General features: G+C 50.4%; 1 protein-coding gene across 1 annotated transcript; it reads right to left on the bottom strand.

Moving 5' to 3' along the window:
• Nucleotides 1-3,580: 3,580 nt before the first annotated feature.
• Nucleotides 3,581-21,580, bottom strand: NCF4 (neutrophil cytosolic factor 4). Its single transcript, XM_068970811.1, has 10 exons — nt 21,422-21,580; nt 15,185-15,269; nt 14,636-14,789; nt 12,378-12,448; nt 9,312-9,439; nt 8,197-8,254; nt 7,416-7,514; nt 5,409-5,539; nt 5,077-5,142; nt 3,581-3,901 (listed from the first exon to the last, which is right to left on the bottom strand). Exons 1-10 carry the CDS (start codon nt 21,451-21,453, stop codon nt 3,706-3,708), a joined length of 1,020 nt encoding a protein of 339 aa, XP_068826912.1. The 5' UTR covers nt 21,454-21,580; the 3' UTR covers nt 3,581-3,705.
• Between the last annotated feature and the right edge of the window lie 4,371 nt (nt 21,581-25,951).

Genomic DNA, 25,951 nt, shown 5'->3' with positions numbered 1-25,951 from the left:
ACCCAGGGATTGAACCTGCATCTCCTGCATTGGCAGGCAGATTCTTTACCACTGAGCCACCTGGGAAGCCCACAGATCTACAAAGTTACTTCTATCATAAATCAAATACATTTATGTCTGATGTTCCTGAGCTCTCTGTTCTGCTCCATTGCCAGACTGTCAATTCCTGTCCAAATACCACACCATTCTCTTTTCCGTTGCTTTAAAATAAGTCTTGCTATCTGGAGGGCATGCCTCATCACTATTTTCTTCAGGAGTACTGACTATTCCAAGTCCTTTACTCTTCTCATATCTAGAATAGGTTTGTGAAACTCTAAACAACAAAAATATTATTGGAGTGTATTTTCTAATTCCATTAAACCCATGGATCCCTGTGGATCAGGGGGAAGAACTGACATCGGCATGGACAGAGTCTGCATCAGCATTTGTCAGTGCTGATTTATCAGCATCATCTTAAACGTTGGAAGTTCTGTAAATGACTTTCTTAAGACTGAACTCTTTCAAGAGTGTCAGAGTCTTAGGCTTTGTGATTGCAGCAAGCACAGTCAGGAAAAAAATGTGTTTACCCTTGCTCGAAAATTCTTTGTTCATGGACTGTAATGTATAAATCCCACTAGGGAGAAATTAAAACTGAAACACTGCTTTTCATTAGAAGTTCAGGAAGCGGGTGTGCATAACAGTTTTCCAGGAAGGATGATAACATCTCACCAGTCTGGTTTGTTGTTCTTTTTTTCTCGTCCAGAATGCCTGCACTGAGTATACACCACGGGCGCAAAGTGGTTGCTAATCAGTCAGATGATATTTCTCTGGTTACTCATGCTGTCTGGTTTGCACAATAGTGGACAACACTTCTTATCTAAACTAAAGAGTTTGGCTGCTGCTTCACAATCGCTTTCTAAATGTCTCTTGCAAAATGTCTCTTTTGGCTCATGCTAACCTGGATTTACGCAGTGGAGAAAATTCTAGGAAATACAGTTGCAGTTTAGCTAAGTCAATACAAGTCCAAAAATTATGTTGACCTTTTTATCATTTGTTCTTGCATCTCAGATTATCCCTCAAGGGCCATTTTCCTTATTCTTGAAGCATGTACTTTAAAGATATTTTTAGTTCAGGTATCTTTTTTCTTCGTTGAAGTATAGTTGATTTACAATGTTGGGCTAATTTCTGATATACGGCATAGTTCAGGTATTTTGATGACAGATTTTCCATATTTATCCATACTTGATTTCATTTCACATTCATTGCCTCCCTGGTGACTCAGACAGTAAAAAACCTGCCTGCCATGCAGGAGACCTGGGTTCGATTCCTAGGTCAGAAAGATCCCCTGGAGGAGGGAATGGCAATCCACTCTAGTATTCTTGCCTGGAGAATTCCATGGACAGAGGAGCTTGGCAGGCTATAGTCCATGGGGTCACAAAGAGTCAGACACGACTGAGCAACTAACACACACACTTTCATTATTTTTATTTATTTTTGGCTGCAGTGGGTCTTTGTTTCAGCACGTGAGCACTTCGTTGCTGTGTGGACTTTTGTCTAGTTGTGGCGAATGGTGGCTTCTCTTGTTGTGAAGCACAGTCTCCAGAGCGCCTGGACTTCAGTAGTTGTGGCTCACAGGCTTAGTTACCCCTGTTGCATGTAGGATCTTAGTTCCCAGACCAGGATTGAACCTATGTCTCCTGCATTGCCAGCTGATTCTTAACCACTGGCCCACCAGGGAAGTCCTCTCACCTTCATTCCTGAAAGATGATTTTACTGACCATAAAGTTCTAGATGGAAAGTTATGTTCTCTAAAAATCTGAAGGTACAATTATAATGGTTTTGTCTTCCATTGGTGCAATTGAAAAGTCTGCTTCTCATTCTAATTGTTATTTGGTAGTGATCTCCACTTTCTCTGACTGCTTTTAACATATTCTCCTGGGCTTCCATGTTCTGTAGTTTTGATCTATTGTAGCCAGTTATGACCATTTTTTATTCATCCTGCCTATCCATACATGTTTCTTATATCTGTAGATTTACATTTTTCATCAGTATTGAAATACTATATCTGACATCTATTTAAACATAACCTCTTTGCCATTCTCTTTATTTTCTCATACTGAGATCCTGATTTTTTTTAATCTTATTCTATTGTTTACATCTCTTAATTCCATCTTTATACTCTCCAACTACTTGTCTCTCTGTTATATTCTGAGTAATTTCTGGTTTTATCTTTCAATTCACTAATTTTCTCATCACCTGTGTGTAATGTTTTGTTACTGTTTAACTCATCCACTGTCTTTTCTGCCTCAACAGATGTACACACACATACACCCATACATACACCATTTTTCTTTTGCAAATCTGCCTGGTCATTCACTTTAGGTTGTTCATTTTTATGATTTCATCCTTTATTTCTTTGAACACTTTAGCCATGGAGTTCAATAATCTGCAGACCCTGGGAGTCTAAAGCTATCATTTATTCTCACTGCCTATTGTCACTCACAGAGATTCAGTGATCTTTGACTAGGAGATTTTATTGCATTTTAATTCAAGTGGCTCCAGTCAGCCTAACTGGGAACACTTCACTCCAGAGGGGACTTTTTTCTGCTTAGAGGCAGGGATACCACTCTCTCGGAATCACCTCATCCTTTACCCCTAGGCCTTGATCTAGCACAAGAGCCCCTGGTCCATGCTCTTTATGCCATGGCCTCCCTGGGCCTCAGCATTCTAACAGTAGCACTGCTTCTGCATTCCAAAACAACCTCCCAGAGTCTGTGGGTTCTGACCCCAGGTCTTATCATGGGATTTTTTTTTTTTTTTCAGCAGGGGTGGGTAGTGGTATGGGAGGATCATTGGAGAACCCACTGCTTCTTCTTAGGCTCATGATTCTTCAAAGAGTGTGTGCTATCTAGGGTCTCATTATGCTGCAGCAGTAGGGCCTCTCAACTATCATTGGTTGGTTTTTAGTACTTTTTAATCAGTTAAATGTTTGTTTCACTGAGAAAAGGGGTCTGCCAAGCTCCTCCTGCAGTCTTACTGAAGGTGATACCTACTGACATTTTGTCTGCTTAGGAGAGAAAAGGCTTCAGCTCACAGAGGGAGACCCTGCCATTCTGCTGCTTCTTCCTCCCCAGAGGGGCCAGAGTCCACCCTCCCTTCACCCCTTACTTACAGTGAAGACCACCAACACCACAACTCAGGTCTCTGCCCTTCTGCAGAGTAGCAGGAATAAGAGGGCAGAGGAAGCCCCTGACCTTGGTCACACAGGGGGCTTGGTGTTGGCCTGACCCAGAGGGTACCCAGGGAAAGATGACTTCCATGAGGCAAGTGGTTACTCCTAGGAAAGGGTTTAAAAAGGAGTGACCAGAAGGGACAGGTGTGTCACTGGGTTTCCCCACACAAGGGGACAAGGTGAGGAAACAGGTGGCTGAATTAGAGGCTCAAAGCCAGGGCCCACTTCTGTATATAAATGATCCCTCAGTGATACTAATGAATGGGTTTTTACTTCCTCTCCTCTTTCTTCCAAAGACATTCTCTTCCTCAGCCTGCTCCTTTGAGATGAAATAGTTTATTTAATTCAGAGACCAAATGTACAAGCCAAGGTCAGCAGGTCTGTCCAACTCAGAACCAGGAAGTCTGTCCCACACGCCCAGCCTTTCTTGGTCCTAATCCCCTCGGAGGGCTCTTTGCCAGGAGTCCCCTCACTGCCCCAGGGACACCACTGGCTCAGGGGACCGTATTGTAGACCTTGTAGTTGTCCTCCTGGGTGATGTGCAGCTTCCAGGGGAAGAGACGCCTCTGGGAGGGGAGACCTCGGGCCCGCTTCACCATGAGCCTCACATCCTCATCCGACAGCAGCCGAACCAGGTCCCCCTCAGCATCCCGGTAGTTGAGGGCGATGTCCTCTCTCTGGAACTCCCTCCTGGATGGGAGAGATCAGGGTTCGGAAAGGTCCAGCAGCCTTTAGGCCTAGGTGTGGGAGCAGGGAGAGGGGATGGAGGGAGATTTAGGGCCGGGATCTAAGAATTGGAAGAGGTCAGAGACGGAGACTGGTTCTATCATCCGAGTGATCCAGTCTCCCATTGTACAGATGGGGAAACTGAGACCTCCAGGGGAAACTGGGACTTTCACAATAAATTCGTGGAACAGCTTGAAATGTCTTATAGTGTGCTGAAGACTTAAGAACTGTCATAGGGAAGAGAAGTGGGTTTTATGAGCACAGAGTAGAGGAGGATAAAGCCCCTGAGACAGCCCTGTGTGTGGCCACAAAGAACTCATGAAGGACTGGAAGTGTCTGATCTGGGTACAGGCAGACGGGTGAACAGCCATTCAAACTTTCCACTGGTAAATCTGACAAAATGGGTCAGAAGCTCTATTTGACTTGCAAACACCTTGATCCCCAAACCTCACTTCTAGAAAATCATCCTAAGGAAATAATCAGGCAAGACATCAAATAGACGAATCACAGCACTATTCACAGTAGTATAGTAAAAAAGTGGAAGATAACTTAAATGCCAACAAAAGGGGATAGCTGCTTTAGTTATGGTGCAGCCACGGAACAATGCTCTGAAGCCAACTAAATAATAAAATTATGGAGAGTGGGGTGCAGGTGGGGTGTGAGCTGAAGAAATATGAATGCACATCAGATAATGAGAGGAGTAAAAATGAGGTGATTTCACTTCTTTATACTTTTCCATGACTTCTGACATTCTTTTTAAAAACTAATGAATAGCTATTACTTTTACAGTCGGGAATATAACAATGCCATTTCCATTCTGTAACGCAACTGTTCATAACTGGGTCTTGGGAGGTGGTGGTTCCCTGATGGAGGAGGGTTCAAGTCCAAAGTTTTGACTTGGAAAAACTTCAGCAAATCTAGGCCCACAAACCGCAACCCGCTTTACCTCTCTGCAGCACCCCTCCCCCCTCATCTCTAATGTGGTGAGCTGATAACCAGCCTGCAGGGCTGGGCTGTGGATAAAACAAAAAGGCGAAATAGACACAAAACGCCCAGTCCTTGAATGTGCCGTGTTCCTCCCTCTGTTCTCTGCTGCAGGGTGTCTGATGCCCCTCAAAACTCCCACCCTAGCCCCTCACCTCATGAGCTCCAGCAAGTCCTTGAAGAGAGGGGTGCTGCTGAGGTCCTCCTCCACTGCAATGTCCCTAAGGAGAGAGTGGGCAGGAGTAAGGAGGCAGCCGGCCAGGAGTGGGGCAAGGGAACGAGGCTGGCCGGGTCACACTGGACCTTGAAGTCTTGTGACGGGGTGTGACTTATCTGGAGGATGGTGGGAGCCACTGCGGGTTTTCAGGTGTGTGTGTTTGGTCGGGGGACATGTGATCTGGTTTGGGTCTTGGAGCCCAGGGGTGGGATGGGGTTGGGGAGGGCCAGGGAAGCTGGACAGATCCCTCCCTCCCAGCGGGCCACCAACTTGATGGTGCTGATGGTGTCCTCGTAGTAGTAGCAGCGTAGCCAGTTGGTGGGGTCTTCCTCCTCTGGGAAGTCCTTGAGGATCTTCACAAAGGACACTGGGAAGATGCCTGTGGTTCCCCGGACAGTGCCCTGAGGGAAGAAAGAAGACACTGCCCTGTGGGTGCTGGGAGAGGCAGCAGGGCCATGTCTCGGGGTCCTGCCCATTTATAATGATGGGGAAAGGCAGACAAGGTCTGGGCCCCCTTATGCAGAAGAAAGAGAAAAAGTGGGCAAAGTCACTAAGCTATTCACCCCAAGACATCCGTTTTTGAACAAGCCAAGACCTGAATTTATCTGGATACCTGCTTTCATCTCATTCATTTATTCCCTCACTCAGTCATTCATCTGGCTATTTCTTGAGTGTCAGCTAAGGGGTAGGCTCTGGGTACTCAGAAGGGATGGAAATCCCTGCTCTCCACTGTGCTCCAGACAAGGCACAGGTAAACAGGTGAAATTTACGAGCAGTCATATGGTGGTAGGTGTCCAGGAGGAAAACGGGATAGGGGAGGCAGAGGGGTTAGAGTCGGGGCCCATTCATTCATTCATCCATTCATCCATCCATCCATGGACACCACCTGCTCTAGACCAAACAACCAGAATCCTCCCTCCAGCCAGGCCTCTCTGCTAAATCCAGCCAAGAGCTAGCCATTGCTGTGCTTTGTCCCCTGTTCTCTTAATCTTCATAACCTTATGGAAGACATACTGTTCCAGCCTCTTTTACAGACATATAAACTGAGGCTGAGGTAGTACCCTTGCTCTTCCCCTAACCCTCCTATCCATCGGAAGCCAGAAGTCAGTTAGCATACTGACCCACAGAACCTTCTAGAAAACAAGAAGTCAACAAACATTTCCTGTTTCTGGAGAATGACCCAGCAATACCCTTCAGCTGTCAGAGCTCGTGAGTACCTGAGACAGAGCTGCGGGACTGGGGTAAAAATCAAACCAAGTTGTGAGATGAACAGTTGGCCCATACTCCTCTCCAGCCCCTGGGTGCCAGGGACCATCCCCTTCCCTCAATGGTTCCCGGACCCCTGGCGGCTGGCCCTGCCTCGGGACCTGTTTCATAAGCTCCTTCACACACCGCTTCAGGAGCCCTGAGAAAAGAGAATCTTTCATAACAAGAGGACTTAATCCAAAAGGCTCCATCTTCAGTTCTGCTCTGAGCCTCTGTAAGGACCATGCTTGCTGCTGGCAGGGACAAAGCGTGGCCAAGATGCCACACACCCAGGCCCTATATGGACCGAGCCCAGAACATCTGCGTCTCCTTCAACCCTTCCCAGAAACCTATGAAGAAACAGCCAGGGTTATCTCCATTTACGGGAGAGGAAATCACGCGGTTGAGTAAGTTTCCCAAAGTCACAAAGCTAGCTAAAAACAGCTAGGATGTGACGTCAGACGCTGGAGTTCAAGTGAGTCTCCCACCTCACTTTCACTCACTCCCTGAGTGGTGAGTAACTTTACCCGATTACAAACAGCACGTCTCCACTGAGCGTGATTCTGCCTTCTGGGGCCAGAGGTCTGGGGACACACTTGACTGCTGCAGCTGGAGGGGTGCTACTGGCATCTAACAGATGGATGCCAAGGTCACCATTAAAACCCCACAGTGCACAGGGGTGCACCCCAACAGAGAACTGCCTGCTCCCACGTGTCAGAGTGAACAGGCTGAGAGACCCTGTTACAGAACAAGAAATGAAACTCAGAGGGTTAACTGACTTTCTAATGTGACCACTGATGGGGTCAGAGGCAAGTGTAGGTGCCAGAATCTTCTGCTTCAGTCACATACACAATATTTCCTCAGGCTTCCCCGATCTACACCTTTGGACTGCGTTTTTTCCCTGGGGCCATCTCAGATCCTTCCTCTTTCTCTGATCCCTCACAGAATCAAAACGACTTCACCTCCAACTTACCTGCAACCTCACTTCCTCCTCATCTTCAGTCTCACCTCCATGCTCTCCTCCAAACTTACCTCCAGCCAGTCTTTATTGATCCGACTGAGAAGGAAGATCACATCTCCAACTTTGAAATTCAGCTCATGTTTGCTGTTGCCAGTGAAATCAAACAGGGCCTGGGAGAAGAAAATGGTAAGGAAGGAGGGAGGAGACATTCCCCAAGTTCCTACTACAGTGCTTCACATTCTTCAGTGTCGCATTTAACAGATGAGGAACCTGAGGCTCAGGGAGGATGAGTGACTTTCTGATGCTCCACTCTATTTGTTAGGGAGAAGCCAGGTTTAGAACCCAGGTCTCCCTGACTCCAGAGCAGGTGCTCTTTCCAAGCCTGGGGGCATGAGCAAGAGAGGGAAGGGTTCAAACTCCCCGGACTTGGTAACTTCCTCATCTCCCAGGCCTCACTGGGGACTCCTGTACCCCCATAGTCCCCAGGGCATTGACCACATTGGTTTTGAAATGCCCATGTTTAAGAGTGTGTCCCTGGGGAGCAGTGAACTCCTCGAGGACAGGGCCTGGTCTAAGTCACCTCTGAAGCTTTGGTATCCAAGGCGGGGCTGAGCTTGCTGAATGAATGCTGGCTGGCTGGTACCCTCTGCCTCTGTGTGCTCATCACAGGCCCTCCCCTCTTCTGGCTGGGGGTTCTGAGGTGTCTGAGGCTGAGGCTGTGGGCCTTTCCCTCCCCTCCCCACCTGCCCTGTACCCAACCCCCATCCTAGGCACATAGAGGGCACCCTCAGGACAGGCTCAGGGGCTGGAGGTGGAGCCAGGCTGCTGCCCAGTGGTGAGGTGGAAGGGTACCTCTGCTCGTGGAGCTGCCATGCGGTCAATGCCAGCAGCTTGTGGGGACTCGCTTTTTCTGTGGAGAGAGAAGAGGGGCTTGTCATCCCTCCTGCTTCGGTGCCCAGAGGAGGGCCTCAGCAGAGGAGTTAAAGATGCAGCTACAATTGCTCCTCTGTGCCAGCACGCTACCCCCAGCTCTCATCGCCCTGGAGGAGGGACTGCACCCCGCTCTGTGGACCAGGAAGCAGAGGCTCAGATAAACATTTGCTTAGGGCCGTAGCTTGCCAACTCTTTCCCGTTACTCCCCACACTCAACCCCTAATCTTCCGGCTGAGGAAAATGGCTGCAGAAAGTGCTGAACTCCACTCCAAGACCCAGGGCTGCTGTGGGGCACAGCTGGAATGCAGGCCACACCTGCCTGGGTGCCTGTGGGAAATGGCCAGGCACGACTTGGAGAGGACACTCGGAGACACTGGCCGGAACAGAGGGAGGAGCTGGATGGGCAGGTGGGGCTCAGGAGCCTTGTCCTGGGATTCTTAGCAGCAGCAGCTCTATTTCATCAGCTTGAATTTTCAGTGATTCCCCCCCCCACCCCCCCACACACACCCCCCCTGCTTAGAAGGGGCCAGAAGGAGCTGTGGGCCCTTTAGAATAGGGGAGTGAGCAGCAGCGTCCCCTGGTGGCCAGTGTGATACACCAGGAGCCACCGCCGGCCCCATGGAACTAAAACTAACCAGGGACAAGGCGTCCCAGGCGATGATGGGAAGAATGTTTGCAGACAGGACCATTCCTCCTCCCTTCCCCACTCTCCCCACCCCAAGCACCCAAAGCCCTCGGGCCATCGCCAGTGGTTACCATGGCAACAAGCTCTTCCCGTCACAGCCCCTGTCCTCTGGCCCGACGTGTCACACATCAAAACGCACCCACTTTCTGTCCGTCCAGGCCTAAGCTTGATTTTCCAAGCTTATCTAACAACCCAAACCACCCTGGAGGGCTCAGACAAGAGAACCAGTTTCTATGCCTTTCCTTCTTTCAGGGGATAAAGTGCCTTCGCGGCAGGGGCCTCCAGGACAGCCCACCCGGTCAGCAGCAGGTGGCCCAGGGCCGTTTGGAGCACGGGGCCCACCACTTACACTCTCCGGGTGCGCGGGCGGAGCCGCCGGAGCGCCTGAGGCACCTGCTCGGCGTCGTAGGACGACTGGTAGAAGAAGATGCGAACGTCCTCGTCCATCAGCACCCAGATGGGCAGGCTGAGGAGGTGCTGCGTTTGCGGAGAAGGCAGGACAGATCGGGGGTCAGCAGTCTTGGCATCCCAGCCCCGTAGCTCCATCCCCACTCCCCCCAAACATACTATTCCCTGGCCATTAATGCATTCTCTGCGTGATAAAGAAACAAGATATATTTTGAAATTTCAACAGGGTGAATGAAACATGTCACAAGATCTACCCCCAGGTTCAAGGTCAGGAGGGACCACCTAACTTGAGAAGAGCTCGTTTGGAAAAGACCCACAGGCCTCCAGACACAACAGATGACATGATGCGGTGCTGACTGTTCAGGCGCTGCCCTGAGCGCCACACCATGTGACCTCGCTCCCTCTCACAATAACCTGGGAGTGAGGGTCAGAGAGGTGAAGGGACCTGCCCAGGGTCGCACAGCCTAGTGAGCGACAGAGCTGGCCACCCAGAGCCATCTGTCACCAGAGCTCATCCCTTAGGTCAGAATGAGACAATGGTGGGGGAAGTACCTCCCAGATAAACCACATTAACAACACTTGGTGATACTGCCACCTAAATGATGCTTCCTGATACTGTATGTCGTATTATAGGATCAGAGCGGGAAAGTGCCCAGGTCAGTGGGCAGAGCTAGGAAGTGGTAGGGTTGAGACTGATTATCTGATGCTGATTGCAACACCCACGATGCAATGACCCTCAAGCTGTGAAGATGCAGAGCACCCAGAACCTGGCAGGGTCATCCTTCCAAGCTGTCCACTGTGCAGGTCCCCAGGAGCACTGCAGTTGGCTTTGGGTGCTACAGCTCCAGAGGCACCCAGAGCCCCCCCCAGAAAACCCTCTGGGGATGGCAGGGTGGAGGGAGGCCGGGAACTCCATCCCAGAGGGACTGCAAACTCAGAGCCTAGAAAAGGCACAGTTGCTCTATGGGGAGGATGGGAGAGGGCAGCCCAGAGATGAGCGCAAGGGCACAGATAGAGCCAGGCTGTGCCTGGGACAGAATCTGCCACTCAAGGTCTCCTGAGGAGACCTTGGTCAAGGATGCCTCTGTGTGTTCATTAATACAATGGGGGTTAGGGTACCTCCCTTGTAGGACTGTGGAAGGACTAAAAAAGTGAATTCGTGCAAAACACTTAGAACAGGCATCTAGCAAAGGCCCCATCCAAGCTGAATGTTATCATTGTTTCTATTACTTTTATTCCAACACAGTACAGTGGATAAGAGCAAAATCCTGGAGTCACAGAAATGTGTGTTCAAACCCCATCCTACTTACTAAATGCTCTGTGACACCAAGGGAGTGACTGTACGTCTCTGTGCCTCCATTTCCCCACTTTAAAATAGGAATAAGAGTACTGAACTCACAGGTTATTGAGAGAATTAAATAAGCCATTTATCCAGCAAATTCATGGATATATCAAGAGCCTCCTAGTTGTACTCCACCTGGATCCAGGCAATTGTCATTATCACATGAACCCTATTCTTAATGAGGACAGAGGTGAGACCAGTGAGTAGAAGTCACAGGAAGCCAGGCTTTTCTAATAGCTGTCCAACAATGGATGAGCAGCCTGGGTCAGAGAGAGTGGTAATGAGCTCCCCCCCTCCCCAATCTCTGAATGTTCCAAGCCCAGGGTGGGGTTACCATAGCACTGACTGACCTTTTGGCTTCAAGGGACCCACTCAGACACAGACAGTTAGAGATGAGATTCTCCAGGCTGCTGTTTGCCAAGACCAGGTGAAGAGTGAAGAGCTCCAGCTCCACACCCGCCCTGGCTCTGGCTCCTTCCAGCCCTGCTGGAGACTGGAGGAGCCAGCCACCCTGAAGGAGCAGATGTCACAGCGCCCCCTGGAGGGGAGATGCCACCAGTGCTGGAGCCCAGGTGCCTTCCTACCCTACCTGTTCTTCACCCAGAGCCCAGGATTCCTGCAGCCGCTGGGGAGGGCAAACCAGCCACTTGCTCCCTTCCGCTTCCCCCTCCGCACTTCTGCCCCCTCACTCCATTAGGAGTCATGCTGTCTCACATTCTGGAGGCAGGTTCACAGTTTACAAAGCACTTTTCTGTCCTTTTCTCAACATCAGTCCCCTCCCGTGAAACCAGAAAGTTGGGAGCACCACCTCATTTCATAGGCAAGAAAACTGAGACCTACACAGGATGAGCAATTAACCCTAAATCACCCAGGGAATGACAGAGCAAAGACCAAAGAGACTCCTAGGTCAGCGCTCTTTCCCCGTAAGAGTAGGAGAGGAAGGGGTGACCTCACTGTCTCTGAGGATGCCTCTCGGCTCTGAAGAGGGCTGCCTTCTCCAGTTTCCTAAGGTTGCCATCAAGCCATGTCTTGTATACCTCTAGTGATGGGGTGCTCAGTACCCTAGGAACGCTATCCATTTCTTGCACAGCTTTAATTTGTGTAAGGCTTTCCTAACTAGCCTTGGGTCTGTCTGTAAGATGCTCCTTCCTCTGTGCGCCCATCTCCTGAGGACGCAGACAGTTTACAGGTTGGGGAATACATAAGGGCATCTGTCCAAGGCCCACGGATGCCACTAAAATCCAGCCTGTGTCCTGTTCATATATAAGTGCTATGTGAGAAAGCTGGGGCCCTGGTTTGCCATGCCCCTGTTATACAGGCCGTTCTTCATCTGTCTGTATTCCCATGAGACAGTGGGGACCTCGGGGCAGGCATTGGATCTTATTCTTCTCCTCTGTACCAGGAGGCTCAGCACAGCCATTAGTCAGTTAAAGGTGTGGCTTCCTGAATCTTCTCCACTGGTCCTGCCCCATCCCCCGGAACCCTGAGAACATGTCCTGTTTCTCTCTCCAGGCCTGGCCTTTCAGAATTGAAGATAAGGGCCATCAGAGCAGGAGAACCAGCCCCAGTTCCCAAAGCCACTCTCAGGGATGGCACCTGGGCCCCTCCCTGGGCTCAGCACCCTGTCCCCTCCCCCAGGAGCCACGTGGCCTAGCCCTGCCTTACCTTCATGTAGGCGTTGAGGGCAGGTATTCGCATCTCGGCTATCTCCTGTTTCACACCCACGTAGACTTTGGCTGAGGAAACACAAAGAGCTGTAGAGCTGTCCTGAGAATCTGGCCCAAAAGCGTTGTCTCCGGGCCCGGAGCTGCCCGCCAGAGGCAGGAACCCTTCCCGCTAGCTCAGTGCTCCTCCCGCTCATCGGCCCACGGCGCTCTGGGGCCACCATCCAATGTGCATTCTCTGGTGTACTATCATCAGCTGATACTTCTCTTGTTTTAACTGTTTATCTATTGCCTCTTCCTGCACATGCGCGCACACACACACACACACACACACACACACACACACAATTCTTAGCTCCAAGAGAAGAGGATCTTTGCATTGCTCACAGCTACAGTCTCATCACCTGGAACAGTGGTCCTCAAGTCTGGCTGTGCATTCATGTCACCCAAGTGTAAAATCTCATTGCAGAGGACTCACCCCAGAAGAATTTAAATCAAAATCCCTGGGGGTGGAACATGGGCATCAAGAATCTTTTAACCTCAAGGTACTTCCAATATGCCACCCAGGTTAAAGAGCCAAGAATAAGGGCCAAACCAGTAAATATTCGAGGAGTGGATGGGTGAATCCTTCCTCGAAATCAAGACAAAGTGTTTGTGGGGAAAGGGAAACTGATGATGCTGATCAAAGACAAATGCCCTCTCTGGGAACTTCAGGGGGCTCTGAATCACTCACTCAGAGAGCCGCCCAGAAGGCAAATGTGAGATAGGTCTGGCTCCTGCTGGCCACTGCCCAGGAGGCACACTGGTGTCTGGGAGTGGCAGGAGGGCAGCATCTGAGGGCAAGTAAAGGGCAACTAAAGTCATAGGCATGCAGGTCAAATTGCCTGTGCGCAGCAGCAGAGAAGAGGAAGGGAGGGTAGTGAGAAGACAGAAGTGAGGATGATGAGTGCCCAGCTTCCCAGGAGCACCAGAGGAGGCGACTCTGTAAGCAGATGGAGGAGCCACGGGAGACAGGAAGGGAATTGGGAGAGGCTGGCACCACAGAGGTTTGGAGAGAGCATCCCAGAGGAAGAAGTGGGATGAGGAAGGTGAGGCCTGAGTTGTACCCATGGATCAGAGTTAATGGGTCATGGGCCACTGTCCCCAGAGGAACTCACCGAGCAGGAAGAGCTGAAACCAAGCTGGTGGGTTGAGCAGAGGATGGAGGATGAGAAGGTGAGACAGCAAGCCAAGATTTATTGTGGAAGGAAGGAGAGATCTTTGAAGGCCCTTGGGACTCACAGAGGCTTCTGGCCAGAATGCTCACTTAGGATACGTTTTTGCTTAAAGATGAAAGAGAACCAAGCCCACCCGTGGTGAAGCTTGGCAGACAGTCAGTAGATGAAGGAGAAGGTGAATCTACAGGGGTCGCGAGGACAAGCTGTCAGGGAGGAGAGGTCAGCTGAGAGCAGGAGGGACCCTCCTCCCTGCCGCCCAGAGATGGGGAAGGGGTAGGGTGATGGACGGGTGAGTTTTCTCCCTGGGGCTGGCTGCTGGGAACCTCAGGCACTGGCTGAGGCAGAGAGGAACCCCAGCTGGAGGCGGGGTTTGAAGCTTAAAGAAGGGAAGGTCAGGGAGTATTTTGCAGCCTGTGGGGGTGGGCAGGCACAGCCAAGACCACCCCGTGAACCCTACACCCCACTCCGGCAGGGTTCTCTCCTGCTGGGCTCATGAAGGCTGGCCTTGAGAAGCCGAGAAGTTTGCACCTTTCCAAGGTGTGTGTTAGGACTGAGTAGGTATGGAAGGCCAGGAGGCAGAGGGTGAGAGGCCCGTCCAAAAGCAGCAGTGGGTGCGCCCCCACGGTGTCCCAGAAGGGCAAGAGAGGAGGAGTGCCCGCGGGGCACTGAGGAGTTACAGGGCAGTTCCCCTGGAGGGGCTGGAAGATGAGTCTGTGTTTAACGTGGGGAACACAGGGATCCCTGTCTCCAGGAGGGGAGGCCGGGGCTGATGCACTCAAACCTGGTGGTGGATGGCTAAAGCAGGGCAGCTGTGCAGGTGATAGAGAGCACAGGATGTCCAGAGCTCAGAGGTCAAGGGTTCCGAGGCCGAAGAGCTAGAGGTGGCAGCCTGTGACTGGCAGGAGGAGGCCATGGATTAAATAAACAGTTTTCACTAAAATAGAACAGTTTATGCTAAAACAGAACCACCGAACAGCACCCTCAGAGCTGGGAGGAGAGGCGAGCTGGCGGGCTCCGGCCGGGGCAGCCAGTCGCTGCCTACCTGGGAGTGTGGGGAGGATACAGGTGGAGGGGCTGGTCTTGCTCTCCCGCCCGAAGCGCTCCTCCAGCTTGCTCTGCAAGGCGTAGAACTGGCGGTAGCGGCGGTAGATGAGGTACTTGGCCCCCCCTTTCGTCTTCACCTCGATGACAAAAACCTAAGGACAAAAACCACGGGCTGAGCAGCAAGCCAGGGATTGGGGCTTTGCAGACAGGGGGAGGGGGGAGGGGCAGCCTCACAGGCCAGAGGTAGAGGACGGTGGAGGTCCAGAGGCCCTAGGGTTAGAAAATAATTTCTTGACCTCTGTATCACTTTGGGGGTGAGATATTTCCTTGTCGTGGGCACCGCATGACATGAACCAGAATCCCTGGGTGCCATGCAGTAGATGCCCCACCCCAGGTTGTGGTCATTAAATCTGTCTCCAGATATTTACTGCAAAGCATCCTCTGGAGGGTAGAATTGCCCTGGTGAGAACCACCAGGATAGAACTTAGGAGAGGAAAGCATTGGAGGCTCAGCGGTCAGAGGGTGAGGGTGCAGGGGTCTCTCTTACAAAGTGGCTGGTGAAGCCTCTCTTCTCCTCAATGTCAGCGATGTTGGCTGAGATGGCAATGTCGTCAGGAAGCTGGTCAAAGTCGCTGAGGGAGGTGGGAGGAGAAGAAATGCTGGTTATCATCCTGATGTATTGAGGGGCTGGTAGGTGCTGGTAGGCCAAGCGAACCCATGTACCCAGCATTCTCTGTTCAACACCCTTCACATGCCAGGCTATGACACAGACCAGGCATATGGAGTCAGAGCCACATGTCAACAACCACACTAGAATCTAGCAAATCGCTTTGGGGCTGCATTATTCATTCAGGAACAGAGCATCAAGCACCCCTGCCTATCACACCCTGTTCTAGGCCCTGAGTTACCTACTTCCCAGAGAGGATGGCTCATTATACCCAGGTTGGGAAAATCCTAACAGAGGAGGTGATATTTGAGCCAGGTCTAGAAGGATGAATAGAAGTCTACCGGGTAGGACCAGAGCAGGGGAATGTCTGCCCTCCTTCCTGGCAGAGTGAATGCAGGTGCTAAAGCTCTGAGGACCAAGTCTATTGTGGTTGGAGTCTGGTGTGAGTGTGATCAGAGTCTGAATAGGCAGATGAGGCAGGTTGAGGAGGGTCTCCAGCGCAGAGCTAAGGAATTTTGTAAGCAACAGGGACCATGGACAGCTTCAGAAGAGAGCGAAAACACAACAGGGTTCTGGCTTTAGGAGGCCAACTTGGGCAGCTGCGTGGAGAGAAAAAGGAGGGCAGAGACGGGGGAACGGAGCACCACTGGGAGGCCCTGACGTGGTCCAGCTGAGAGATGAGGTGGGCCTGAGCCAGACAGTGGGGATGAGAAGAGAAGACAGACATGAGGGAGACCTGATAACAGACGCTGTACCGTTTTTATGCCCTCTGCTTCTTCCTAACTAATCAAGCTCCAGTTCTTTTCTCGGTGATAAAGCCTAGCCCCAAGGTGATAGGTCACAGTTGGCCTGAGCCAAACAGAATAATCCCATTGCTGTTTCCCAGACCCACTTGCAGCGAGGAGCAGCCATGTGACCTGTTCTGACCAAAGAGACCTAAGAGGAAATCTGTAGGAGCCTCTGGGAGAGGGTTTGCTTCAAGACCCAGAGAGACGGACAAAGCTAGTAGGGTCTCCTCCTCTTTCCCCAGCTGCCTGCCTGGAAAGCAGATGTGACATCTGGACTTGCAGCAGCCACATTGCATTCATGAGGCAAAAACGTAAGAATGATCACAGGAATCTCTGGGACTCTGGTCCCGAAGTCACTGAGTGGCAGAACCAGTTGTGGCCTACCTCTGAACTTCTCATTATGCATTATGTGAAAGCATAAACCTCTGTTTGTTTCAGCCACTATCAGTTCCTCTGTTCTCTACAGCCTTCAGCATTTCCAACAGACACGCTGCTAATTTGTGAGTCATTCCAGAGTTACGACCAGCAGGGTTTGGGGACTGTTTGGATATAGAGGTGAAAGAAAGGGCAGTGTCAAGAGTGACACCCACATATTACCCATATTGTGACCAGGATGGGTGGAAGGGGAGCAGGGTTGATGGACACATTGTAGGACGTGCTAATCTGAGAGGCCCCTGGGGCACCCAGGTCATGGTCCTACAAGAGTTGGTGTGTGGCTCTGGAGTCCTGCAGGGAGTGTAGTTGAAAGGGGTCCCAGCTGGAGTGGGAGTGGTAAGAACCTTCTGCCCTGTGACTAATGGTTAAAACCCCCAGGGATGAACAATCCGTGAGCAGAGGAGGGGACTGGGAGGGACAGCTGGAGAAAGAGAAAACGGAACGCCAAGGCAAGGGAGGAGGAGCAACTAGGGGTCACCCAGTCCAGCCGCTTGGAGACAGATGAGGAAACAAGAAGCCATCAGCAATCGTGTTCCTGTTGCGGCGGTTGGGGAACAGGGTGGGAGTGGGGGGCAGGGCTGCCTGAACCTCAGAGCCAGCAGGGACCAGTCCCAGCCCCTGCTGGGCCCCCCACGTGACCTGGACTGCAGGGATCTAACTCAGGACTCCGGAGGCTGGCACAGGAGGTGACTCAGGCTGGCGGTGGGCAGGCACAGGAAATCCCCACCACTCCCAGGCTAGCAGCCTCCCCACTCACTTTCCACACAGGGTCTTGTGGTAACAAACACCCTTGGGAGAAGCTTCCTCAGCCACTTTCTCCCCTGAGACAGTGAATTTCCTGACTATTTCACCTTCAGCAGGAGGCTGGTGGAGCAGGAAGGAACTGGAGGGGCAGCAACAGCCCTTTGCAGGGAAACAGGTAATGGTAACTACAGCTGACGATGTCCTAAGCGCAAGGAGCACCGGGGGCCCTTCTAAGACAGTGTCACCTTTTTCCAGACTGAGGCACAGAGGTTAAAGAACTTGTCCCCCAAAGCGAAAAAACTGGGATTTGGCTCCAGAATTTTGTTCCCAGTCACTGCTACACTGGCCCTGGTTTGAAGCTCCCAACAGCTGGCTGTGTTAAACTGAGATAAATCCCAGCCTCTCACAGCATCAGTCTCCCATCTAAAATAATAACAACAGTAATAATATTGTTAGCAGCTACTGTAACTCAGACATTGTCCTAAGAACTCTAGGATGTGGCCTCTGCCTTCCTGGGTTTCATGGTTGATTGGAGGAGTTGGATAAATAATTACATGATTTCAGTAATCATAGAAGCTGTGAAGGAAAAGTCCACAATGTTTCAAGCTACAGCAGGAGCCCAGCCATTACTATAGTCCATCGAAGAATCAGTAGTGCAGCAGGCAAGAAAGCTCGCCAAGCCGACACTCTAAGACGGGCATGAAGTTATCAGAGGGAGAAGCAAGGATGCTGTACCTGCAAGGAGGGCAAGGTGTGCTCAGACTGAGGATGATCAGGGAGGGCTTCCCAGAAGAAGTGGCACCAGGTAAAGAGGAGTCAACCCAGGACAACAGGCAAGAGAAAGAGTGGGTGCAGAGGCCTCAACTATGCAAGAAGGGGCAAGTTACAAAGGATGAGGCCAGAGAGACCAGCAGAGCCTGCTCATGAAGGGCGCTTGTGCCCTGCCTTGGGGTGGTGGGGTGAGGAAGCGTTATGTTGGGAGACCTGTGTGTCACAGAAGGGAGGGTACAGGTGAAAGATGAAGACCTGAATTCTTGCTCTGACATTGCCAAGGTCAGCAGACTTGGGACGACTCCTCTCTGAACTCTGACACCTCCACCACTCTGAGACAGGGCCCAAGGAGGTATTTATATCCCAGGAGGGTTTGGAGGTCACATCTGTAACAAGTGTAGCTGGAGAAGCCCCACAGGAGCAGGGACCCTGCTCACGGCTATATCCCCAGTGCCCAGGATAGCACTGGCACATAGTAGGTGCTCAGGGAGGTGCAAGCCCGCTCCCTGTGTCTGTTTTACAGCAAGCCCACTGTGGGCTGACACTGTGGCTCAGTGGTAAAGAATTCACCTGCAGCATAGAAGACCTGAAGGAGACAAGGGAGATGTGGGTTAGATCCCTGGGTTGGGAAGATCCCCTGGAGGAGGAAATGGCAACCTACTCCAGCATGCTTGCTTGACATCCCGTGGTCAGAGGAGCCTGACGGACTACAGTCCTTGGGGTTGCAAAGAGTCGGACATGACTTAGCAACTAGACAACAACAAAAGCAACCACTGTGGGCCACGTGGGAACAGCCTGGCTGCCTGCGGGGCGGGGCCAGGGAGCTGAACCAAGAAGTTGTTGCACCGGGCAAAAGCAGGGGTGCAAAAAAAATGGGCAGCAAGTCCCCCTAGAAGAGTTGCCCCCTGGAGACCTCAGCCAGAACCCCTCTGAACTGAAGTCCACTCAGGGGCCATAGATTGATATTGTTCATGAAAAGTCCATTTGGGAGGCCTGGACAGGAGGGGCTGGGTGACTGGTGGAAAGACCCTGGGGAAGCAGCTAGTTCAGGGTTCCTGCCTCCTACATACAGTAGGCTCTCAAAACATGCTTGTGGAAAGAACACTCAATGCCTCCTCAGCAGTCCTTTCCGCCTTCAGGTGCCTCAGGCCTTTGAAAGTCCTGCTACCGGAAATCTGCTGCCCTCACATTACATCCTCCACTTCGGCCTCAGGTATCCAGACCTCACGTTTAAATAGGCATCCAGGTGGAGGGAGACTGAGAGACCCCAGGAGTGGCTCCGTAGCCCCTTGAAAGAGGGGGGAAGGGCGCCCTTCCTCCATAAAGGGGCAAGCACAGCTTCCAGGGGGCCAGGACTAGGAGGGAGGGGTCTGCTCTGGGCATCATCTCTCTGACCTACGTGCCCTGAGAAACAGGAGGTGCCACCAGCCTCAAACAGCAGGTATTTCCTGAAGGTTCAGGTTTACATGCCAGGCCCAGTCTCCACTGAGGACTTGGGGGCTGGAGGAGCTGGAATCTGTGGGGGGACCTGAGGACATAGGGCTTGGCTCCTGCCTCCCTGAACCTCACCCCAGCCCCCAGCACCACCCTCTGTGGCTCTTGAAAACCATCCTTTTTCTTTTTTTGGCTGTGGGATCTTAGATCTCTGAGCAGAGATCAAACCCATACACCCTGCAGTGGAAGTACAGAGTCTTAAGCACTGAACTGCTAGGAAAATCCCTGGAAGGGCGTTCCTGAATCACCCTCCAAGCATTTGCATTTGATACCCCTCCTGCAAAACAGAGGGGTGTGTGTGTGCATGCACATACCTTCCTTCTGACATTTGACATTCATGAATTCCATCCCAGCCCCCACTTCTAGCTGCAGAGTCCACCAGGGGCCCTCTGCTGCCCACTTTGGCCAGACCAGCCTGACCCATCCCCGGTGACCCTCTGAGCCACTTCCGTGCTTTTACCACACTCTTTCTGATGTCATCTGCGGCTCTGATCCAGAAAGGCAGGAACCAAGCCCTATGTCCTCAGGTCCCCTCACAGCTCAGAGCACAGGCTGACCTACCGAGGAAACTCGGAGACTGACTCCTGAGAAACGAGGCGAGGCCCTGGCAAGGCTATGCTCGGAGCCCCAGCCTTGCCACTCACTCCCTGTGACCCTGAGTAAATATTTTATTCTCCTTGGGGCTCAGTTTTCTCATCCATACAATGACAGGATTGGTCCAGAATGATCTAAAGACATTTTCCAGCTCAAAGATCCATCCATCCATCTGTTATTCATTCATTCACTCACTCACTCAGCAGCATTTACTAAGCACTTAGTACTGGCATTGTTCAAATCCTGGGATATTTGCTGTTCACTTGCTAAGTCATGTCGACTTTTTGTGACCCCATGGACTGCAGCACACCAGACTACCCTGTCCTCCACTATCTCCCAGAGTTTGCTCAAGTTCATTCCATTGAGTCGGTGATGCTATCGAACCATCTCATCCTCTGCCACTCCTTTCTTCTCCTGCCCTTAATCTTTCCCTGCATCAGGGGCTTTTCCAATCAGTCGGCTCTTCGCATTAGATGGCCAAAGTAGTGGATTCAGCTTCAGCATCAGTCCTTCCAGTGAATATTCAGGGTTGATTTCCTCTAGGATTGACTGTTTTGATCTCCTTGCTGTCCAAGGGACTCCCAAGAGTCTTCTGAGCACCACAATGAAAAAGCATCAATTCTTCGGAACTCAGCACTTTTTACGGTCCAGCTCTTACATCTGTGCATGACTACTGAAAAAACCATAGCTTTGACTAGACGGACCTGGGATATAGCAATGATCGAAAGAGATAAATACCCTATGGGACTGCCTTCTAACTGCACAGCCAGTGACAAAGAAAACAGATGAGTGCGTATAGACTATTGTGCCAGAGAAGTAAGGACTACACAGAAGAAGGAAACAGGGCAAGTGTTTGGAGGGGGCTGTTAAGGAAGGTTTCTTGAAGGAGTTGACATTTGAGCCAAGCCCTGGAAAACAGCCAGATTCTGTGCCTCCATCTGAACAGAAGATGAAAACCCGTTACTGAATAGTGTGGAGTAGCGAGGCCCAGCCTGGGCCCCAGAACCGAGTTCCCGTCCAGATTCCACCACCCACTTCTGCATGACCCTGGGAAAGTCACTCCCCCTCTCTGAGCCTCAGTGTCTTCATCCGTGCCTGAGGGAAGTGAGCCACTGCTAGGAGTTTCCTTTAAGAAGTTCTCAGAGTCTATTTCTGAGTATTTGGGGTCTGACTCAACTCCAGCCTCTCAACTTTTGACATTGATCAGCGGCTGCAGGAGGGTGGGCCTCTGCCCTGCAAGGCTTGCCGGGAACAGTGAGGATCCCCGGGTGGACAGCGCCCCTGCACTCACCTCTCAGCCCGAAGCTGCTGCGCCCTGGCCATGGCTGTCCGTCCAGGGCAGGGGTGGCGGAGGGTCTCACGACCGGGCCCAGGCCGAGGTCACCTCTCACTTCCCTCCAGCTAGCCTTGTCTCGGCTGTGGTCCCAGGAGTCCCCAGGAGCTGCCTCTGGGGAGGCCCCCAGCCAAGCCTCTTTCGGCTCTAGAAGAGGCTCCTCCTCCAGGCCCTCTGGGGCTGGCCTGTGGCCCATACTTCCTCTTCCCCACTTTGCAGATGTACCACAACTGGGGAAGTACACACTCTCTGACGCTGGGTGTGTGGGATACATTGACTGAGGTGGGGGGGCATTGGGGACTTCCTCGATGTCAGTTCTTGGTGCCAGATCTTGGCTGGGTATCAGAGACCTGCTCTCCATCAGAGACTGGGCCTCAGTGTTGACTCAGCCACCACAGGGGACTTATATCCTTGGGGAGTTACTTCACATCCACTGACTCATCACACCCAGCCTGCACCCCCTCACTGTTGAGACTTTACCCAACCTATTCCCTAGGCTGGGAGTGCGGGCCTCCACCTCACCTTCCTTCCCAAAGTCCTCTCTCAGATGCCACTTCTTCCAGGAAGCCTTCCTGGTACCCCCAACAAAGTTAGCGCTCACAGGCACTTGTGTCATATTAGAATGTGAGGGTTGGTTTATCCTTCTCTATTCTCCCTTTCCTGGAATTCTGGTCTGCACTTCTCTCGTGCCTAGATCCCCAAGCCTACTTGAGCCTGGCACAGCCATTTCTCCCTACAGGGCTGCCAACCAGAGTGAGCGTCACATTCCAAATCTGAGCACACTCTTCCCTGCTTAAACTTTAACGGCTTCACCTGCACTAGGAGAAAGTCCACACTTCTAGTCCTGTCTGCCTCCAAAGTTCTGAATAACCTACTGGCTTCCCCAGCCCCCTCTCCCAGGCTGTTTCCTTCTCACACTGGCCTCTAGTCCATTTCTAGAATGTTCCAAGATGTCTTCCCCTCTTAGCCTTCATGCAGGCTGTTTCTGCTGGAATGCTCTTCCCTGTCTCCTTTAGGGCTCATCTTGGAGGTCACGTCTTCCGGGAGACCTTCCAGGAAACTGAACTCTAAATATGTCACCCTCCCTCTGCTGTTCTCTCTCAGATCCCTGTACTTTTGCTTTAGAGCATTGAGAACTATTGTAACTCCATATTTGTTTGTATTTTTATATGTCTGACAACTGTCTTCCCAGCGAGTGCAGTGCCTAGCACGTTGCAAGTGCTCACCCAATATTCAGGGAATTAACATGATTTTCTGGCCCCTCTAATTTGTATGGCTATAGAATTCTGAAGGGAGCTCTCCCAAGAGAGCCACACACATTTGTCACACACACACAAACATACACACACACACACACACTCACATTGACACTCACTCATGCATCATAGATGCAAAGTAGCAAGCAGCAGCAAGAGGATATGGATGATGGGAAGACATGCCTTCTGGCATCACAGAATGGGCCCTTCTGGCCCTCTGTCCCAAACCGGGTGTCAGAACTGATTAAAGGAATAGAACATCAGCCTGGGATCACTGCAGGAGTTGAGATGCTCTCCCAGGACATGGGCAAAATGAGAGATACATATACAAGATCAGAGCCTCAAACGTAAAATGTGCACTGGTGTCAGACCCAGATCTAAGCTACCCACGCAGTAGAGACATCCCAAGCTGAAGTACTAACATCAAAATACTTTGGATGCCATGAGCTTGCAAGGCAATAACAGAACTTCCCTGTAGACTCACAGACCAAAATTGCAAATTGTGGAAAGAACCTCTCCACTATGAAAAGTAGCTTATAGACTCAGCGTACCAGAGAATTCACACCCAAAGAACTAGAAATAATACAGACAATGACTCTGTCCCAGTCATGGTGACTCAGGGTTCCCCATCTGGAGGATGAAACTAAATGAGCAGTAACAGGACAGGGTTACATGTGGCAGGTGTCTGTGTGTTCCAAGAGGTGCAAGCACCTAGCTGTGGCTGGGGACCACAAGGACACTGGCCGGCAGCTGGTCAGGAGAAACAGAAGTGACAATCATTTTAGCAAGAAAGTATGACCCAGCATTGGCATGTGATTGTATCATCATATGTGCTTAGTTGAAAACATATATATAAACATGTTTATAAACATATATGAGTCTGTGTAGACAAGTATGAGGGTATTTATATTGTATATATATATTAAGAATGTGCAATATGTACAGTAGTGACATTGTAAGTTTGAGAGGATATATTTATTTATTATTGAAGCATAATTTATTTACAATATTGTGCTAGTTTCTGGTATAGAAAGTGATCCAGATATATTATATATATATATATATATATATATATATGTAAATATCCATATATATGTATTCTTTTTCAGGCTTTTTCCACTATAGATTATTACAAGGTATTGAATACAGTTTCCTGTGTTATACAGTAGGTCTTTGTTCTTGAACTGATTTATATACAGTAGTGTGGAAAATTCTGAAAGAGATGGGAATACCAGACCACCTGACCTGCCTCTTGAGAAATCTGTATGCAGGTCAGGAAGCAACAGTTAGAACTGGACATGGAACAACAGACTGGTTCCAAATAGGAAAAGGAGTACATCAAGGCTGTATATTGTCACCCTGCTTATTTAACTTCTATGCAGAGTACATCATGAGAAACGCTGGACTGGAAGAAGCACAAGCTGGAATCAAGATTGCTGGGAGAAATATCAATCACCTCCGATATGCAGATGACACCACCCTTATGGCAGAAAGTGAAGAGGAACTAAAAACCTCTTGATGAAAGTGAAAGAGGAGAGTGAAAAAGTTGGCTTAAAGCTCAACATTCAGAAAACTAAGATCATGGCATCTGGTCCCATCACTTCATGGCAAATAGATGGGGAAACAGTGGAAACAGGGTCAGACTTTATTATCTGGGGCTCCAAAATCACTGCAGATGGTGACTTCAGCCATGAAATTAAAAGACGCTTACTCCTTGGAAGAAAAGTTATGACCAACCTAGATAGCATATTGAAAAGCAGAGACATTACTTTGCCGACTAAGGTCCGTCTAGTCAAGGCTATGGTTTTTCCTGTGGTCATGTATGGATGTGAGAGTTGGACTGTGAAGAAAGCTGAGCACCAAAGAATTGATGCTTTTGAATTGTGGTGTTGGAGAAGACTCTTGAGAGTCCCTTGGACTGCAAAGAGATCCAACCAGTCCATTCTGAAGGAGATCAGCCCTGAGATTTCTTTGGAGGGAATGATGTTGAAGCTGAAACTCCAGTACTTTGGCCACCTCATGCGAAGAGTTGACTCATTGGAAAAGACTCTGATGCTGGGAGGGATTGGGGGCAGGAGGAGAAGGGGACAACAGAGGATGAGATGGTTGGATGGCATCACGGACTCGATGGACGTGAGTCTGAGTGAACTCTGGGAGTTGGTGATGGACAGGGAGGCCTGGCGTGCTGCGATTCATGGGATCGCAGAGTCAGACACGACTGAGCGACTGAACTGAACTGAACTGAACTGAACTGAGTGTATATCTGTTGGGCTTCCCAAGTGGTACTAGTGGTAAAGAACCCACCTGCCAGTACAGGAGACATAAGACACTAGGGTTTGATCCCTGAGTTGGGAAGATCCCCTGGAGGAAGGCAAGGACACCCACTCTAGTATTCTTGCCTGGAGAATCCCACAGACAGAGGAGCCTGGCAGCATACAGTCCACAGGGTCTCAAAGAGTCAGATATGACTGAAGTGACTTGGCACACATGCCCGTGCATTTGTTAATCCCACTCTTCTAATTTACATCCCTTTCCCCCTTTGGTAACCATAAATTTGTTTTCTGTGTCTGCGAGTCTGTTTCTGTTTTGTAAATAAGGTCATCATATCATTATTTTAGATTCTACACATAAGCTATATCATGTGGTACTTGTCTTTCTCTAACTTACTTCACTTAGTATAATAATCTCTAGGTCCATCCATGTTGCTGAAAATGGCATCATTTCATTATTTTTATCACTGAGCAGTAATATGCCATTGTGTTCCCCCAGGTGGCTCAGTGGTAAAGAGTCCACCTGCCAGTGAAGGAGATGCAGAAGACATAGGTTTGATCTCTGGGTCAGGAAGATCCTCTGGAGGAGGAAACATTCTTGCTTGGAGAATCTCAAGGACAGAGGAGGCTGGGGGACTACAGTCCATAGTGTTGCAAAGAGTCGCACACAACTGAGCAACTGAGCATGCATGCAATATTCCATTGTGTATGTGTGTGTGGGGTGTATATATATATATATATCTCACATCTTTATCCATTAATTTGTCAGTGGACAATTAGGTTGCTTTCATATCTGGCTATTGTAAATACTGTTGCTAATGAATATTGGGGTGATTGTATGTTTTCGAGTTAGAGTTTTCATCTTTTCCAGATATATGCCCAGGAGTGGGGTTGCTGGATCACATGGTAACTCCATGTTTAGTCATTTAAGGAACCTCCATCCTCTTCTCCACAGTGGCTGC

Source organism: Capricornis sumatraensis, chromosome 4, assembly GCF_032405125.1.
Source record: "Capricornis sumatraensis isolate serow.1 chromosome 4, serow.2, whole genome shotgun sequence".
Taxonomy (NCBI): Eukaryota; Metazoa; Chordata; class Mammalia; order Artiodactyla; family Bovidae; genus Capricornis; species Capricornis sumatraensis.
Note: the sequence above shows the minus strand (reverse complement) of the source record. Positions and strands in the feature narration are given on the sequence as shown.

Bases quoted from the DNA above. Each gene is read 5' to 3' on its own strand.
- NCF4 (XM_068970811.1), bottom strand. From the start codon at position 21,453: ATGGCCAGGGCGCAGCAGCTTCGGGCTGAGAG. The intron at 7,515-8,196 runs GTACCCTTCCAC...TTCTTCTCCCAG, and splicing joins TGGCAGCTCCACGAGCAGAG to GCCCTGTTTGATTTCACTGG. The intron at 5,143-5,408 runs GTTGGTGGCCCG...CTCTCTCCTTAG, and splicing joins GACACCATCAGCACCATCAA to GGACATTGCAGTGGAGGAGG.